The sequence below is a fragment of the Cyclopterus lumpus genome, chromosome 19 (genome assembly GCF_009769545.1).
Source record: "Cyclopterus lumpus isolate fCycLum1 chromosome 19, fCycLum1.pri, whole genome shotgun sequence".
In the NCBI taxonomy this organism is placed as follows: Eukaryota; Metazoa; Chordata; class Actinopteri; order Perciformes; family Cyclopteridae; genus Cyclopterus; species Cyclopterus lumpus.
The window spans coordinates 10,967,477-10,987,509 of NC_046984.1; the positions used below are offsets into that span (position 1 = coordinate 10,967,477).

Consider the following 20,033-nt stretch of genomic DNA (forward strand, 5'->3'; position numbering starts at 1 on the left):
TTACCGTTTGCCTTTAAGGAGCTACAGTCTTTGGCACCAAATGTTTTTTTGACTACCATGAACAATCCTCCATCCTTCCTTGTATCCTGTTTTCTTTGTTTGAGCTATTTCCTGCTGGTTTCACTGCTATGTTCACCAGGTCATTAATGCCACCTGTGGTGACAAAAGCTACTCATTCCTGTCTGCGTTTGCAACTAGCATTTCCAACTTACATATCCTAACTTCCAGCACCGATCTAAAACCGTGATATATTTGTGGGTGACCTGAAGCAGCTCAGTCTGTGAGTTTAACTTTGACCTAGATTTCAGGGAGGTGACAAAATGTACGCATGAAGACATCCACATGATTTAGTTTGAAACTAGTTTTCTTTTGGAGTATTGATCGAAAGAAGATTGTGACGTAGAAAACAAGTGAAGGGAACGATTTGTATATCTATTATGTTTACATGACCGTGGAGAGTGAAATACTTTTGAGAGAACAAAGTCTGATTAGGATAGAGCAGCTTCTGAAAAAATAGCTGCTGGTGTGTACAATGAGCTTTTGTTGAGGACTGTCCTCACTCTCAGGAGAGACACGATCTTTTAGTGTGAGAAAAAAACTCAGGCCTATTCATAAAGCTGGAGTATAATATATACCTCCCCCTCCTTAACTCTCCATGAAAAAGGGAGGCACTAAAGGACCTGCACACACTCAAGTGCATGTGACATACAGACACATACATGTTGGATAGTGTCAGTTTACCATTGATTCTATCTAAAAATAAAGCTGGAGCCGGTTCTCTGAATAAAAAATAAATAAATAAGTGAATACAAAGTAAAATTCCGCTCCTGGTTTGATTGAACTGGTGTCAAGTTAGCTAAGCCCAGATAACCCTTCTCAAAAACAACAAGTAACTTAGAAACAGGGCAATTAAACTTGAAGCATTTCTTTTTACCAACCTCAAGAAACAGAAAAGAGGCAAAACAATCATTTTTGACTCCAGCTAAGAAAAGGGCCTTTATATTCTCTGTATACACAACTAGATACCCATTCACGGAACAATGTATCTTGCACCCTTATGTGTCTTGTTTACTACAAAACTAGTGAAAACCTGCGAGTGATTTTGCAGTAACCACATTTGCAGTGCACAGTTTCACAAAGTAAGGCTGAGCATAGAAACCTTACTTAGACATTGGCCTTTTCTTACGTAATGCCGTTTAATTATCAGTGTTTAACATCTCAGCTTTCAGAAGCTGGACAAGACCGAAACTGTGTTTGTGTGTGTCAACTGAAGGAATGTCAAATACAACATTCCTCTCCGTGGCTGTACTAGCTTATGTAAATGAGGCTGTCAGGCTGGTGTGATGTCCAGGAAAAAGGTCATATATCAGACAGTCTGCAGCCTAGAAGTCTCCCAGTTTGTACAGCTGACTGAGGGAAAGCTGAAGCCACAACAGATCCTCAAAACAGTGTTAAATAGATCCGGCTGTATTGTCATGGAGGCTGGTGGAGGAGTTCTAATAGTGGGTTTAAAGAATTAAAAGGAGGCTGAAGGTCAAAGAGCTTCAACAAGAAAATAGGAAACACAAAGAGACAGAAAAGCCTGAACTAATGTGTGAGAAAAAGAGCGAACAGCACTAACCACAAACTAATTCACATTATAACAAATATAACAAAAAGCACAATGTAAAACACAGCTAGTTCAATAAAACACCAACTTGATTGTTCCGTCTGTGATTCTGCATATATTTGCCATGTTTTAAATCAATTTTACAGTCCTACAGCCTTACAGTCCTACAGCCATAAACACACACGACAGCCTAATGTTTAAATAATCTGACAGGGTATAACATCAATAGTACTCCACTCATCATAACCTACTCAGACTTTTTAATGTTTAACAATGAAGTGAAAATATATCATATAAACCACACTCTGTTAGGATATGTTTGACTCCTGTTTTGCTGTAGTATCACACCTCTTTCAGCGGTCTTTTCAGACCCCGATGTTGAAGTTACTCCCTGCCTTGTAACAATAAGCGGCCATTGTCTTCCAAATGTCACACTCAGGAACACACCCTGCAAAAGCACGGACAAACATTCACTCCTGTGTATGCATGCATGCGTGCGTGTGTGTGTGGGCAAACAAGATGCCTGTCCCGCAGTAGAATAACAAATGTGTGTTTTGCAACAAAGATCCTGAGACTATGCTTGATGCGTACACACCTTCCTCTGCGCTATCAGCGTTAAAAGGGAAACACAATATCCTACGAACAAATCCCATGAAAAATCTTTTGTGTCTGGAGTAATGTGTTGATGATTACCATATCAAATATTCTGCAATGGGAGTGAGCTTGGCTGTTTTTCCCCTGCCAGTGCAAAATCTCAACTCTTAAAAATCAGTCCATTTTTTAGTCCATTTCCTCATTAAACAGTGTGGCAAATATCAAAAGGAAAACTGATTGATTATTTTATTTTATTACTTTAAAAGGCGGATGTGAGAATTCCAATCGTGTGATGACTGAATGGAAACTATGTGGGTGAATGACCCTTCGAGGCACCTGGTGCCAACAGGATGAGTTTCCTGCCCTCAGGCTGATGCCTGTCATTGGCAGCCATAAAGATAATCTATTGAGAAGCATTGGAGAGTGACTAATACAATCTAACAGGATATGAGTCAATTAAATGCAACAACAATAGAAATAAACATAGGCATTAACTGATTATTAGTTTACTTGTATAATGTGTAACAAGATTAGAGGAAAAGTATTGAATTAGAATAGGCTGGAAACATCTGGTAGTAATCAGATTACATTAGCAAGATAGGTTTAGAGTAGGTCAACAATAGCCTCCACTTAGACTGACTGTGATCAGTTTCTGATCACCAATCATTACGACACATTCAATTAGCATGCATTCAATAGGAAAGCAATGGAACTGAAACTGTGAGTACGGTCACGTGTAAAATGAGATACATTAACATTTAAAAGAAACCTGGTAGTTGGCAGTGAATAGACTGAAAGCTTCTTAATAACACGCAAGTGTGTAGAAGTGAGAAATAGTTCGCTCTGCTTTTGGAAGCTTGATGCAAGTAAATTCAGTGTGATGACACAATATCATCACAATGGAAACATAAATGAGAAACACTTCTTGGATGAAAATAACCGAATGATCCAATGTTGAATTCCTGTTGCAACATTGCCCACATGGAGGCAAATGTCAATCCACACATGGTACTGAAATTCTATTTCATTTTCAATTCAACATCAAATTCTCGAACAAGGAGACATCACAGAGCAGAACAAGCAACTGTCAGACTTAACCAATCAGAGATAGACAATGCAGGGACGTATTATATCATCTGATGCTAAATATCCTCATGACAAGTTCAGCTTTTTAATTGAAGTTTTTAATAATTAGTAAAATCATGTCTCTACACTGTCATAAATAAAAACAGGCCATACAACTAATTCATTTCCATTATGCTTCCTTGCATCCATACAGGTAAAGTCAATTTGAAAGTCTCTCATCTGTTTCAGTGCCGTCGAGCAAGGCACTGACTAAAGCCCCCAACTGCTGCACTGACTCAATGACCAGTGAGAACTATTACTGGAGCAAGCAGTTCCTAGCTGTGGCGCTGAGACCAAGTGATGTTGGAAAAACACATGCTCGACCCACACTGACAACACTGACTGATAAACACCATCTTGGGTTCAAGCCTACCTGCCACTCGGTTGGACCCGGCCTCCTGATGGAGTCCAATCAGTGTGGAGAGATGTGCCACAGGCCATGTCACTGCTCGCCACAGCCACACTCTGGGTCGTGCTCTCGAGTGGGCCATTCTCTGTCTGTCTCCACTACTGCAATAATCCCAACACGCACACCCAATGTCTTCCCTCTCCTCACTCCTTCTGAAGAACAGAAGATGGAGGAAAAGGTGCAGACTGAGGACACCCGTGATGAAGGGGAAAAAAGGACATTTGGATAGAGACCGAGGGACCAAAAGAAAGAGGGAGTGGAAAAAGACACGAGAGACCCACGTGCTTGGCCTCCCCTCTCACGATGTACAGGAATGCACCTCGTACCTATGTGAAAAAGTGCTGTGCTGCCGGAGACAGAACTGAGCACACAGACGGTATGAGATGACAAAAACAAATCTCAGCTGATTAGCTTTGGCGCTACAACTATTGTTGTTTAACAAACACAGATCCGATTATAGAATTATGTTGACATCAATACTTGATTAGAGCCTACAATAAAAAATTAATAAAACAAATGTGCTAATTGCACATAATCATTGGTGACTTCTGATCAACAAACCTATTATGTTTTAGCATTTCAAGTGAATTTCTTTGCATCAGTTTCTGTAAATTGGTCTGCTCTCGGGCTGCTGCAAACAATTATGTAGATTGATTGATCTACAGATCCTTTTCTCAATCACTAGATTAGTTTAGTTTAGTTTAGTTTAATCTGAAAAAAACATTTGTTAAAAATGAGTTGGCAACATCCAAATAATCAATCGCCCAGCAGCCTTACCTTGTAGCTGCTGCTGCTCCAGGGCCAGTGTCTCCAGCGTGTAGTTGCAGAACTCCAGGTTCTCCATGGCTTGCATGCGGGCTGTCTCATCCTCCTCCTCCTCCAACATGTTCCTGAGTTCCTCCGCTGTGTGTGCATACGCCTCCATGTCGTGCTCCACCTCTTGTAGCCGTAGCAGCAGCTGGTACCTCTCCTCCTCTTCCCTCCGTCTCTGACTCTCCAATTCCATCTCCCTCTCGAGCTCTTTATCGGCTTCCAGCTGACACTGGATTTCATGTTCTTGGGCAGCTGCAAGGTCACCAAACTCAGCCCTCCCTTCTGTTATTTGGTCCAGGAGGTTTAAAGCTGGTTCGTCAGGGGTGTAGAAGACGGTTGGAGGAGCGGTATTTTGTCCCGGGCAGCGAGGAGGGGCGCGCGGAGCAGGGCGGGCTGGTTTGTATGCCGGTGGGGCAGAGGAACGAAGGGCTCGAGGACGAGGAGGGGGAGGGCGAAGGGTCCTGCGCCTCTCTAGTGAGGACGAGGCAGAGTTCGACTGCAACAGGTGGGACACTGGTGAATGTGAGGAGCCTCGCATGATATCGCTTTCATTGCTGAAGTCCACAATTGAAAAGTGGCGCAACATACGTGATTGCTGGCTCAGGTCACCTACCGAAGACATGTCGCTGGGAGCACCGGAGTTCACGTTTGTGTCACTATATGAAGAAGTCAAGCTTTTCTCAAATTCAAAAAGCTGCTCGGATAGCTTGGTCTCCAGGTCACCTGCTGAGGTTGCCAGGGCCTCTAAAGTGATGGACGTTGGCATAATACCATTGGAGCCACGCACCGTCTGCTGGGAGCGTTGCCGTGTCCCAGCACTGCCCATCATCATATCAGCATCACTGACACTAGCATGGCGAGTTAGCTTCTTCTGCCTATGGCCCTCAGCAAGGTTAAATAACGCCTGGCTAAGACTGCCACTCCTGCTACTGGTGGTGCCACCATCCTTTGCTGGCCTCTGGTGGTATCTCCGGTTTGTTGACCAACCAGTCTGAGAGCTAGGGAGGGTAAGGCTGTGAGTTAATTTGGGCTGGAAGGATCGAGTGTTACCGTTTGTATAGCTCGACCGATTTGCGCCAGAAGGCGGGCCGTGGTGCCTATGGCTACCTGAAGGCAGGCTAGCCCGAGATGGGAGTCTTGGCCTGGCTGGTGGAGTGGATTTGGGTCTCTCAGGCCCTTTCTGTGCTGGGATGACAGGTCTACGTGGTTGAGAGTCAGGCCTGCTACCCCCATCTCTCTGTCCTCTGTTGTCAATTTGAGCTCCAGTTCTTTTGTTTTCACTCTGCCACCTTTGCTCCTCGGTCCGCTCAAAGTAGTCCAGGTCCCACACTGTATGATCCTCATATGTCCTCCAATCAGGATCATTATCTGACCCATTAGGATATGCATGACCTGAGCTGTATTCAGAAGTACAGCTGTTCTCCTTGTCTTCTTCTGGTTCAACAACATTTGTTTCCTCTGCGGTTTTCTGTCCATCGTCCTCTATTTTGACAAAACGATGAGGGAAAATACCCCGTCGCCCTCGCAGCTCCCCCTCCAGCCAACCATCCTCCAAAGTGCATAAAAGACGTATGCGATCTCCCATATCAAAGTCCAACTCGCCTGGTTCCATGGCCCGAAACTCATAGAGTGCCACTACATAGACACCATCCTCCTCCTCCTCCTCCTCTTCTTCTTCTCCTTCTACTGCCTCCTTCTGCTCCTCGTCGTCTCTCCGAAAAACCTCTCCTTCTTCCACACCTTCCTCCTCTGTCACCTCTTCTGCATCGTAAGGGTCCTCATAGCTAAATATTTCAGTATCACTGGTCAAATATGGGCAGTCTACAGGCTCCTGAGGAGATCGGAGTGATCCCTGGAGCTCCACAAACCCCTCCGGGAAGATGCCCCTGCGGCCATCCAGCTCCCCCTGGAACCAGCCCGGCTCGGGCAGGCCAGTGATGATGATCAAGTCCCCCTCGCGGAAGTCCAGCTCCTCATTGAGCTGCGCGTGGAGGCTCATGAGGGCCCGGGCCTGGCCCAGGGCGTAAGGGGGGAGCTCTGAGGCCTGAGCCTGAGCTGAGCGTTCAGACAGCTGCCTGGAGCGACCCGAGAGGGTCAGCTCCGTCACACATGATGTGGGGAAGAGACCACGGATGCCCCAGGCGTTACAACCACGCTGCCAGGTTTCTCCGAGGTCCATGGACCCTCCAGCCTCTCCAACTACCAAATCACCTACAGGGACATAGAACAAAGGGGATCACATTCAACGTTCAAATTTAGTGATGAGAATCATGTTCAAGGAAAATGTTTTAAGTTAAAGTTAACAGACGTGGCTGGCTTTCCTTTTATTTTGCACACTAAGCACAGCTTGAGATAAATACTTAAATAATAAACCAGACCAAACAGAACTCCATTTAACTGGCTTGACTTAATGTGAATGTGGGTATATTAGACATGTTTGTCAAAGTTTTTATCTGCAGTTCATCAGGTTTGGTTATCTCAAATTACCTTTATTAATGCATTCTTAATAGCGCTGCTCTACTGCTAATATATCTGGCGAATGAGGGATTATGGGAATGTTGACTGGTCACCCACAAGTCATGGGGGTTACATTCCAAAGACCTGCGGCTCCACCTCCCATTGTGGCTGGGACCAAAACTGGAACCCAGCCAATAGGGACTGTGGAAAACTATACTGGAAATGAACATTTAAACTCCCACATGGCCAGTAAAAACTGTTTCCTATGTTTCCTATGATCCAGGAAGTGTTATTATGACAATTAAAAAAAATATACTAGAATATTGTTTTTTAGTTAATTTGGTCATAGGTTAAATCAAAAATGAAATATGTATGTATGATAATAAGACATTGAATGAATTGTTGATTTATTAAACTAAAACATACATGGCGTACTTATTTATCTATGACGACTACCACTAAACTTCTAATGACTTGAAAAGACATCAATGAAAGGTATTACCGATGTAAAGGAACTTTGCAAACATTAGTGTTGCGTACATGAGGTTGAAACAACTAATGTAATCATTCATAGGAGAGAATTCAGAAATGTAAAAAGAGAAGGCAGTCTACTAGGTTTTTGTTTGGTATTTGGGGACATCTAGTGGTGAGCTTTGGAAAGAGATTTTGTAAGTTGAGTATTTATTGAGTCATTATTACATGGCGCTGTTACAATGGGAAATCCACCAAGAGTTCTTATATCTTTAACCGCCAGTGTTTTGCTCAAGAGAACAGGAACATCTGTAGATGGAATTGCAGTAGAAAATCTGTCTTTTGTGACAAATGTAAACAGGCTCACATAGGTGGAGAGGGCTGTGACAGGGTACGTATTCTTAATTGTATTATCTGACAATTGAAGAATTATTGTAACTGATGTACCTGGAGTTCAGGTTTTAAATTTGTTTGTCGGGAACTATTCTTTCTTTATCTGATTAAGATTACTCCATTTCCAAACCGATAATGTAACCTTTCAGTGAAGAAATTGATCAACTGACTTCACAAAATAGCATGCCTTATTATAATCAATGTTACTTTAATGGCCTTAATCAAAACAGAAACCAAAAAAAACTAGAATCCAATGCAAACTGTGTCTGACGGTGTATGGAACGGTTTCTTAAATCTTTACTCCTACATTGTGGCATCAGTTCTAACTCGTCTCTCAAGTGAATTTCCACCAGAAAGACTGACATCACACGTTTGGACCTTTGCTGATTAGTTTTGTAAATAGCATATACATTTTCTGAAACTCTCTTTCTAAGAGGATGCCATCATGGGAAACCAGAATAGTGTCTCCATTCACTATGATCACTTCAATTTGTATAAATAATTATTTTAATTTCTGACAACATTTTGAGTGTGTGGGTCCCAGTTTGGGTCAGTGGAGACAAGGTCACAATGTCCAACACAACACAACTACACTACAACACAAAACAAACAATTTACCTGAACACAGCGACATCAACAAGTAGCGTTAAGCTATGTGAGAAAACATTAGACCCGTTATAATAGTAATTACGCAGTTGTGTTACATACAGTATCCTGTGCAAAACAATTAACAGATAACAAAGCCCATGTGTGCTCTGTTGAAAGTATTTTTATTTTATGAGTAAGACTCATAAAGACAAGGAGTGGTTCATACTTCAATCTTTATTCTATAAGTCATGATTTTCTGCATGCAGGATGTCCGTACCTCTCTTCAGGGACGAGTAGCCCGGCTCTGCTGAGCTGAACTCATTGGTGCACACAAAGAGTCGGTCTCCAGACTTGGTGCTGGGGATGGTAACCTCTTCCACAAAAGTGCTGGGAAACTGACCTGAAGGCAGGACATAGAGGGAAGAACACAATTTGATGACTACAGTGAAGACAATGAAAAACATCTCCTCAATGACAATGACAACAAGACTGGTGTTCAAACAGATCATCCATTGTGATCCGGATGTAGTATCTTCATCCTAATTTCATAATTTGTAGATAGAAACAGTACAGGGACAAACTCAGGTTTTATTTAGTAGTGCGAACCTCAAATCGTAAGGCAAAAGCCTTAACAGGTTAAATTGTTCTCCTTTTGGGAGATGTGTACTAACCGATCCAAATATTTGGAGAATGCAAACCGATGAAGAACATCTGGATTTAATACAGCTGGATTCAATACAGCTGGATTCAATACAGCTGGATTCAATACAGCACTTCAGCTTATGTATGTCAACATTTAGTCACAAAAGGCATTTTTCTTCTTTCCAAGGAGTAAATGTATTGATTACATTTTCGGGGAGCGGTTGAGCAAGCCCACACAAGACTACTTTTCTAAGGGAATCTCCTTTCTCATCTGAAGTGAATGAGGAAGCCAGGAAGCAACGTCTTACCCAGAATGCATTGCGTTTCCTCTACAAGTTGTACAATTAAACGTCAAGATATAAGTGAAACAAACGCTATTTAATGTGTAATAATGTATTCATGAATTGATGAAAGTATATTTAATTCCTTTCGTTTCAGAGTAGTTTTCATTGATTATTCTCAATTGACCGGCAAGAATGTTTCACATGTAATCCCAAGTGGCCATTCATGTATGTATTGTGCAATGCATTACACAACTCAGAGAGGAAGTGAACCAGGTTATGTCAAACTATTAGAAAGCATTGCTGTGCTCACACAAATTTAAAAAAACAATACATTTCCCATGTGTCTTGTTGTTGGAATCAATTAGATACAACAGGTTTCTCCATGGAGTTAGGCTAAATGTATTTGTGGTAAACAAAATGCAACTCCTAGAGATATTGAACCATAAAAGGTTTATTTGCAGTAATATTAACCACTGACACCTTACCTGTGACGCCATCTTTGTTGCCAAGCAACCAGAACTCATCCACGACACCGAGCACCTCGATGACATCGCCGGGGAAGAGTGGCAGCTCCTCGGAGACGCTGGGGAGAAACTCAAAGACGGCACGCACCACCGACCCTGCTTCCATTACTCATAACCTGTCAAAAAAAGAGATTAAGAGATCATTACAAAGCTGTGTTATATAAAAAAAATACATTAAATCTTGGAGACAAGTAAATAAAGTTAGGATTAACAAGATACAGAAGTCTTTGCCATGAGTGAATGCGTCTCAGTTTTCTAAACAAGGCACACTGGCGCTATTCAAAATCCTCGCAATACAGATCAACAAATGCCTCATGGAAAGTGAGCTTTTGTGAAACAAACGCAAATGAAAGGGAGAGTGTGAGCGTGAGAAACCTGCAATAAAAAGAAGACAAAAACGCAAAATAGAAAGCTGTACTTAAGTAGGCTGGAGGACATTCCTCATCATTCTTGTGTCCTTCTCCTGTTTCTCATGAGGGTTTGAAATGTATAGTATCTATACGGCTCTGTGTAATCACTAGATATTTATTTTAGAACTTTAAATTATGTTTTACCCTTTCTTCTCCTATGCTCACTTCATTTCCTCCCTAGTTGGTTAAATGAAATGAATGCACTACCTGAATAAATTATACCCAGACAGCTACTGATAGCTGTATTTTGGAATGAAGGACTTCATTTATGTGTTTCCTGCAGTACAATGAGTGGTCCAAATCCAATTCAGCGAAATATAGTCACATTCACCAACTGCTCTTCTTAAAGGGGAATTCAACTCATCCAATTATGTTTAAATCCCCTAAAAATGTGATGGGAAACAGGAAAACGTGCATACAAAATAAAAGTATGTTTTGGAAAATTATTGAGCTGTATGCTGCCTACTTCAATTTGCAGCAAAATGAGTGAACACATACAACACATCACACACATTACATTTAATAAGTATTCCCACAGCCCTTGTGTATCATTATCTGGAGACAGGCTAACCACAGGTGGGGATGGACACGCTGAAAGAGACGGGAAATGGGAGAAGGGGGCTGCAGCTCGCCACAGTCAATGGAGCCTCTGTTTTGGTTGATGGAGCCGGGGGGCCGGGGGGAGAGGGCTCAGTGCCACTGTCTCTGGGGAGAGACACGGCTCAGGTTATCCTTCATGTGGCCGTAAAGGTAGATAGAGCGGGCAGATTACCAGCGTTAACAGAATAAATAAATAGTGTGTGTGTGTGTGTGTGTGTGTGTGTGTGTGTTTGTGTAGGTTTCTCTGTGAAGGTTAAGCAGTTGGGGCTCACAGGAAGTAGGTTGTGAATCCAACACCAAATGGTGTCAAAGCCACAGTGAAACCCAAGCCAGGGCAGTAACTAATCAAGTCAGAGGGGCATGTGCAAGTAGAGACTAAAACACAGCAGGCAATGAGCAAACAAAGCGGTACATGCATTTATTAAATGGCACAGAATGTTTATGTTATGCTATTCATCTTTAATAAAACATTAAAAAAATGCAGTGTGAGGGCTTCTTAAGTGAACAACATGCGGCATACTGACTCATAAACTCATCTTTCTGCATTTCCTCTGTGCCAATGAAACAATAGCAGGCAGATTTAAGATGCCTTGGCATGCACACAGGTGAACCACACATCACCCATCTTTAAGGGGTGGTTTTCATTTCACCAGTGAGTGACAATGATTTCCCCCATTAGCTCACAGCCTTATCTGTTGTGTCCAAGTCTATGACACAGGTTTCACCAGTAAGCTACAATTTACAGTAACTCTACTTAATGATACAGCAACTTACTGTAATCAAAGCCTACAGTCATTTGCTAGTACACCAGTGTCACCAGCAAGATATTTAACAATGTATAGTATCTGTACTGTATCGGGGAGTACAGTAACTTATTATTATAAAAATAAGATTAGTAAGCAGTAAATTACTGTAAAAAGAAACACCTGACCGTTGGGAGAATGGGAGCAAGCTGTATGCATTGCTTTCACAGCAACATACAATATACGCACAAAACAGTCACTTTTTCACTACGAAATGACATCAAAGTATGTCCGCAAGCTTTTTTTTTTAGGCTTGGTTGAATATATTGTAAAAGGTATTTCATCATTCTTTGTTTCCTCTTCCCGTTTGCTGTGATAACACAATGAATTTTTCACTGTGTGTGAAATCAATGTGTGGATTGCAATCTTCGTAATCATATTAATGTCTCAACATGAATGTGGTAAAAAAAATCAACACCACAGCTGAGCCGACACCCAGATAACCAAACCTTTCTCCACACCCCACACTTTCTTCAAGTTAATCCTGAGATCTGCATCCAGCCAGACAAGCTCCTTAGTGTTATTTATGGGAGTGCCAGTGTGTCAGTGGCCCCTGTGCTCGGTGACTTTTACACCCGGCTCTGGCAGATGACAACACAAGCTGCGTGATGGAAAAACTGTTTGGTTTTCCAGTGATAATGTGCTCACGCATAGTCTGTGAACACGGTGTCACGTAAAATAAGACCTTTAAAAGGTTTGTCAAAGCAAATAATCTCTATAGTTCTATAGTTCTCTAGATTGAGTTGTCCATTAGCATTTAGTTCAAAGCTTCTCTGTAAACATCCTGAATATGAACATTTAACTTTAGGACGCAGGTATAGTTTGCGCGGGATGTGCACTAAAGGAGGCATCATATCCTTTGTCCCACGCAGAATGGGCAGCTTCGGTCTGAACTCTGCACTTTTTGTAAATGTGCGTTTGATGTCCTCTATCGATTTCCCAAAATGCTGCTCTTTTATGATGTTTTTATGATACTTTATGTTATATTATGTAGTGTCATAGATGTTTTTTTGACATTATCTAGCTATTCTTTAATGCTATTTGTGCAGAGAAAAGTACCCCTGGTTGTAATAACGGTTTCATTCAATAGTTATTTTGCTACATTTTTAGCATAAATAAAATGTGAGATTTAGCTGCACTCCTGCCTTCTCAGCAAGGCACAATGATACGGTTCAACATGATATCACAGAACAAAACTCCTTGATGGAATCTAGTTTAATGTCTGAACAAGCCCAGCTCTACTTCAGACATGTCTTGATCTATTTAAATAAGGACAAGAGTGATTGGCTTTCATCTCTATCCAGCTAAGTCTTATTCATTATTCTCTTTGGAGATCAATTACACATTTCCATTGCACAAATGAAATGAAGTAGCAGCAGACATTAATTAGGGATCATCTTGCCGATGTATAACAAGAAAAAAATGTGGACACACTCCCAGTTTATGCCAGCAGAGTTATGCCGTTCTTGAATCGAAATATCCAAACACCCAACATCAGTTTCACATTGCCAGAATTTCTTTTTTTTCATACAGTACAAGTACAAAAAAGTACTCTCTTCATCTACCTCGCATTGTGAAAAAGAGAGGGGAAAACTGGATCACATCAGGAGTAGCAGGCGAGTATGGAGGAAATGTTTCAACCACGTTGGTAGTAGGGCTGTCCTTGAGCAAGAAACTATCAGTCATCTAACACTCATAATGATTGTGTCGACTAATGGATAAGTTGATTTATTCAACAGATCTGTAAAAACTGAGTTTCCCACAAAAGAACCACTTCAAATCTTACCACCAGAGATGTGCTCATAAGCTTCTTTAAAATAAGGCATTCAGCATGAAATAATCGAGTCGTCTGAGATCAAAACGCCTGATTAGTCAATAAATTGACTAAGAGGGCGGGCAGCCGTAGTTTGTAGCAAGTGCCAAAAACTGCAGTTCCTCAAATGATGGAGCGACTTGATGCTGGCTCCAAAAAAAATCCCCATATACTGCCATGTTGAAATGCATAACTTTACAACAGCTCTAAAGCTAATTTCCCTGTGCATGATACTCTGATATATTGTATATAATGCACTCATTAAAATCATATTATGAATATTTATGCGTTTGCATTTGCTTTAGGCTTTGAGTGACAGGTGGGTGCCGTCTCAGGTCACCACATGCCAGCTGTCTGCTCTGCTGCATCACCTAGCCCGCCTCAGCTCTACCGACAATACACCTCTTAGTCCATTTTTTGGAGATTAGCAGGTCGTTAGGATGTGTCGTCATGGCCACGTTGAGCTTCACAGCCGCTCTTCAGAAACATATAGTTGCTAGTGGACCAGATCAGATTACTGTCCTTCCATCAATGGAAGACAATGCTTACCCACCACTGCAGGACACGTGGTGGAAAGGTTCAAGGAGCAACTCACACACCGAAACAAGACTTAAAACAGGTGTGTCTCTTCTGTTAAGATTTATGAGGTCTTGATAAGCAGTGGGACTCTGATCACGACCGAGTTCACTGCAACTTCGTCTTCAAATGGTGTTTACCAGGGAGGAATAATAATGTAGTTGTTTTCATCTAATTCAATTTAGTTTCTAAATACTGGGTCCTAAATGAAGATTTAAAAATGAAAGTATTCTCCAAATTCAAAACTGATGACATAATACAGGAACAGGGAGGGTTTTTTTATGTGGAGAGGGTGAATGAGACAGTGTGACTGGGACTAGTGTGCCACTTGGCACCATCCTGGAGAAAGTAACGGGATTACGACAGACAGCCAAGTCAACAGTTGACTGACACACACACACACACACACACACACACACACACACACACACACACACACACACACACATACACACACCAGCTGACATTGGGACAAAGCGCCAACTGTATGACCTGAGACATGGCCCTTAAACCATACTCACCCTTCACTAAACTACCTGTGCATTTAGTGTTTCAAAAACATAACTGATCAGTATATAAACAAGGATAAGCACGTAATGGAGGGTCTGCAGTAGATTCATCCGGTTTAAATGAATTGTAGTGAGAACGGTTACCATGTTGTCTCAATGGCTTTTTATTCTAATTAATGCAAACCAATCTCCATTAAAAATATCACATCTAATTTATTCATAAAGATAATCTGAAGAGAAAGACATCACAGTAAGCCTTACTAGACCACTCCCCCATTGGGGCCTAAACTATTGACCATTTCTATATTAGAAATGCATGTTAAAAGAGCGCAATTTTACTTACATAATTAAGTTGTTGCATGTAACAATTGAACGATGGCTGTTGATTTGGCAGGATATAATTACAACCGCTGCCGGCATATTTACTCAGCTGTTGTTAGTTACTTTTAATTGCCGTTATAAAAAAATGTAAACTCTCCGTATGGACGAGACCACAAAAAATTAATTGTTGGCTGCTTTCTGGTGAATGGTATCTGTTCTAGTTAAGATTACCCAAAATGGTTTAGTTCTACTAATGCGATATCCTGAATGTGAGCTAAATTTACATTTTTGTCATGTAAAATATGAAAGGCAAATTTACTTCAATGTTGACTGTGGGACCTCGACATCGTTAGCTTCGCTAAGGAGGTTATGTTTTCATTTTGGTTTGTTTGTCTGTTTGTCAACAGGATTACAGAAAAACTACAGTTCTGATTTTCATGAAACTTTGTGGAAGGTTGAAGCCTGGGTCATTTACCCATTACATTTTGGTGTACCTTTAGATTAAAAGCATCTCTTTTATTTAGTCTATTGCATTTGGTGTCTGTAAAGTGTTGGGCGCTACTATGACAACAAATTTCCCCTTGGGGATGAGTAAAGTATCTAACTATCTATCTATCTCAGGTCCTTACAGGTACAGCAGGGCGTGTGCTGAATCACTGAGTTAGTGTGAGTACAGAAAGGAGGAAGTGGGATCTGCTGACTGCCTGTACCTTTTATTGAACCGGGTCCTCTGATAGCAACAATGAAGCCGCTGCCTCATTATCTGTCTGCCTGCCAGGCCGAGGCCCACACTGATGCACGACCAATGTGCCATTCATCCTTTGGCACGTGATTGTCACACACACACACACACACACACACACACACACACACAGACACACACACACACTGGTAGAAGCCTCTGGAGTGGGCTGGATGACAGCTGATGTCTTTTGATACTGATTGTTCACTGTGCAGAAGTGTAGTCCTCCCATCCAGAGTGCTGAGCCCACTAAAACGCATTCACCTCAAAACAACATCGCCAAAACAGGTGACCAGCCCGTGGACGGTTCTGGATATTAAAAACGGTGGGACATCTGTTGCTTTTCTTTTGACCGTCTAGTGTGATAGGGTAATGATGAGGTTGGGGGGTGAACGGGGGGGTCTCTGTGTGGCTGACAGTTGTCAACACAGGTCATGTGGTTTTCTAACCATCTGTTTGGAGAGTCAGTGGCTCACACCCCCTGTCACATAATGGCAAAACCAACAGCAGTAATGAACTACAGCAGTAATGAATAAATGCCAGTTTGTTGAAATGGTAGAGCTCTAAACCAACATAACACGTTATGTTCTGTGACTGGTAAATAATGTGTTAAACAGTATATACACACACACACACACACACACACACACACACACATAAACCCATCTGAAATTATTTAGTTTGGGGTGTTTTAGTGCTTGGTGGTCTAGTCCATACGAGGGATGAATTATGGACTATATGTTTTGGCCATAAAAATGTCTGTACCACATTGTGCTCTAAAGTTATTGTTCTAAACAACAAGTAAAAGGCAGGACAGTGAAGAGAGCAGTCTGGCTTTAAAGTGCATTTCAACCAGATGAGGCAGCAATACGTGGCCTCAGCCAGCTGCATGAAAAGAACAACATCTGGCGAGCGGAATCAAATGCCTAAAGATGCCAAACTGAAATATTTGGCGAAGCCATCTCATTCCTCTCAAACAATCAAACAGTAAACACATACGAGACAAAAGAGCATGCAGACATACAGTACTGTACACTAAAATGCCAGCTCTGCATTTCAATACAAACAATCCCTGCAGTGGAAACAAACCATTTTTGTGTCACAAGGCCACCATCAATTTGAAATGCTTACATAAAGAGACTGGAAGGGCTGTTCCTTTTATTTTAAATAGCCCAAACAGAAAGTTGTCTTCTGTGGTTAGGTTGACGTTTGCAAATGCATCGGACCAATATTGTCCTTTACTCAATAACTGACATTTCCTCTCAGTGCTGTCCACCTCAGGACACATCCTTCCTTCATTGCAGCATCAAAAAGTGTGTAAAAAAATATATAATTTCACATGGCTGCTTGTTTTCTTTAGTGCATGCAAGTCTCTCTGTTACGCCCCACGGGCTGGCTAATCGGCGCCAGCGTCACAGCTGATATCACGCCCCACGGCCTGGTTGTAGAAGTGTAGCACCCGCCCTCTGGTTCCCACCCAGGTAAATAGGGTTAGCTTTGTCAGCACTGTTGCCGTGGTTTGTTAGCTGAGAGCCGTCGTCTCAGTCTCCATGTTGAGAGCCGTGTGGAGTCAATAGATGTGCTCTGAATAATGATTTACTAGTTAATTAATAAACCATTTGTTAAGGTAGTTAGGTTAACGTTCCCCTTTTTAAACTTACTGTAGTTTAGACAGTACAATTAAAAGGAATAGTTTGACATTTTGGGAAATGCAGTACCGTTTCTTGCCCAGAGTTAAATGAGAGTGGAGTGAGTCTACTGACAGCCGCTGCTTTGCTTAACTTAACTGTGCACACTCGAAACAGCTGATCTAGTTGTGTCAAAAGGTCACAAAATCAGCCTCCTGGTACCCTTAAAACTCACCAATAAACACATTTTGTGTCTATTCGGAAGAAAGGTATCATATGGCTAATTAGGAGGGTTGTCCAAACACAACACCACAATAAGATTATAATAAAACAATGAGTCGGGGCAGCAAATCCATCATCTTCCACAACTCTGTACTACCGGCGTCGTGTCTTGTTTGCATCTTTTCTGAACAAAAAATTTATTTAAGAAAGAGCAAACGGGTGTTTCTATTCTGCTTACTGCCTCAATTATACGTGTTGAAATACTTCTCCCGTTTGTCTGTAACTTTTCTCACAGTAGAGAGGCCATTGCATGATGTGTTACTGCTGTTACATGAATAGGGGAAAACCCTGGGTGGGTCTTTGGAAAAAAACTGGAAACACTTTTGGCTCATCCATAGCTCTAACGCTGTGTTCACACCACCACCTGCATCTTATTTTTCAGACTCCATTGCATCCTTTTTCTTTCTTTCCTTTCCTCCACATCTTTCTCTCACATTTGTGTCTCCATTCCTTTCTCAAACCTGCATGTGTTGAATATTAATGACCCTCACACATATACACACACACTGGGTGGAACCGCTCTTTTGCATAAACATTTCCACAGCAAGGAGGACGGCTCAGATGTCTGAGCTCAGAGGGCAGAGACTGCGTTGTCACGGATACAGGGATCTGTTTGGACAGTGGAGGGTTTTCCCTGAGAGAACCCTTGAGGTGCCCAAGGATACGCCGCTCCTTGAAAACACAGCTGAGCCCTAATGGTGTGCATATGAGCCGTTTACATAAATGATCTCTCCCTTGGCATTACATCATGACATGCCTGCAGAAACATGATCAATTCTCTGAGGGTCAAATCAATTTGCTCTTTTTGTGTAAATCCATCCAAAAACTAAATTCTCACATCTTCTTCCCAAACATTTAAACCACTCGGGTGAATTGAGGACATTGAAAAGAGACTGCCAACATGGCAAAACTTTGATGAGGCGGATTTGATGAGGTTTGCGCATCAACTCTTGGGACAGCTCACTGGGACTGGCCTGGAATAATTGACGTAGAGGACAGAAATACCAGCTCCATATGAATTCAGCCCAAAGAACTGCAGTGCTGGTAAAATCCATTTTGAAATGGTAACATAAGTAACAATCAAATCATGAGAAAACAAACATGAATTACTCTCAGTTTCAGAAATAATTAAATAAAGCTTATTAGGGCGTAAAGGTACAACAGAAGTCTTGATTGTCTATAAAACTAGAAACTAGTTTAACTGCTGTCCACAGAGATGCAGCACATCCTATTACAACAGTTACATTTTCAAAAGATCATAAATATATCTTATTTGTCAGAGACTCAAGTCACTCACTTTAATTTGTAGAAGGATTAATGCAAGAGCAAGTTCATCTGCAAAGTATCTTTATGCATGTTGCAGAATATCAAGCACGTATCAAATTAACATTAACTGAAATGGACAGCATTTAGATGCCTTTCATGACAATCAAAACAAATGTATGCAACTTATGCAAGTAATTTATCATCTACCCAGTATCATGTTACTCATGACAGTACCCGCTAGCAGAATGCTGAGCCTTGATGAAGAGCTTTTCATGTTTTCTTGCAAGCATGATGCGTGTCTGTCTTCATGGCTTATTGCCTCAGTCTGTCGCGTTCAACTTCAAGAAACACGACTATCTTGTCTATGTAAACAATTTCAGTTGGGATTTAGCTCGTAAAAAGAAATACCAAAAACTCTCTTCCATTCTCTTTAATAACCTCAACCATATAGTTCACTTCAGTCCACATTTAAGCAAAGCATTACTGTGCTGAATTATCATATGATGATATCTGATGAGCAATGTTCCGGCTTCACCCCTTTCTTTGCAGCCTCTGCTCATGGCATACTAGTCATCCCTCTTTTTACCTTCAGTTCAAATCACATTAATTGTCCCGCCTATTCAGCCAAGCTAATACTGTGTCGCCAGCAAAGAACGGAACGTGAATGCCTTCTCTCTAAAGTGACAGAGTTTTACGTAATATTTTTTATTTTCCTGTTTCTACCATGCATCATCAAGATAGTTTTATTAGTGCTATTTTGCTCTGTTCGATCTTCTGCTCTGCTGCTGTAGCTCAGAGTGCTCACATCACAGTGATTATCTATGCTGCTGTTACAATAAACACAATGGCATGTTTCAGAGGACGTATTGAGGAGTAACTGCATATTGTTGTTGTCATGTAACAAATGCAAACTGACACACACATCTCGGGTTTCTTTGTCACCAAGTAGTGACATAGGAAACGGATACAAGTGTTGAATAATTCAGTGTTGGATGTTAAAGTGCATCCCAATTCCTGACTCTGCACTAAAGTACGACAACAGAAAAGAAGAAGACACTCTTGATTAAGGCTGATAGTGGTTAAAGAAGCAGACTTCAGGCTGTTTGTCAGTTATGACTCAGAAGAAGGACAAGTTAAAATACACTGCGATGCACAGTCCTGGTTCACATGACAG

At 41.5% G+C, this 20,033-nt stretch overlaps 1 protein-coding gene across 2 annotated transcripts in view; it reads right to left on the bottom strand.

Moving 5' to 3' along the window:
- Positions 1-20,033, bottom strand: part of dnmbp (dynamin binding protein) — a 42,374-nt gene that overhangs the window by 20,069 nt on the left and 2,272 nt on the right. For both annotated transcript variants that reach the window (XM_034558557.1, XM_034558556.1), the window contains exons 2-4: positions 9,871-10,025; positions 8,737-8,859; positions 4,515-6,761 (exon numbers count right to left, since the gene is read on the bottom strand). In XM_034558557.1, coding sequence (XP_034414448.1) covers positions 4,515-6,761; positions 8,737-8,859; positions 9,871-10,015 — 2,515 coding nt within the window. In that variant the 5' untranslated portion in view covers positions 10,016-10,025. The remainder of the gene's footprint in view (positions 1-4,514; positions 6,762-8,736; positions 8,860-9,870; positions 10,026-20,033) is intronic.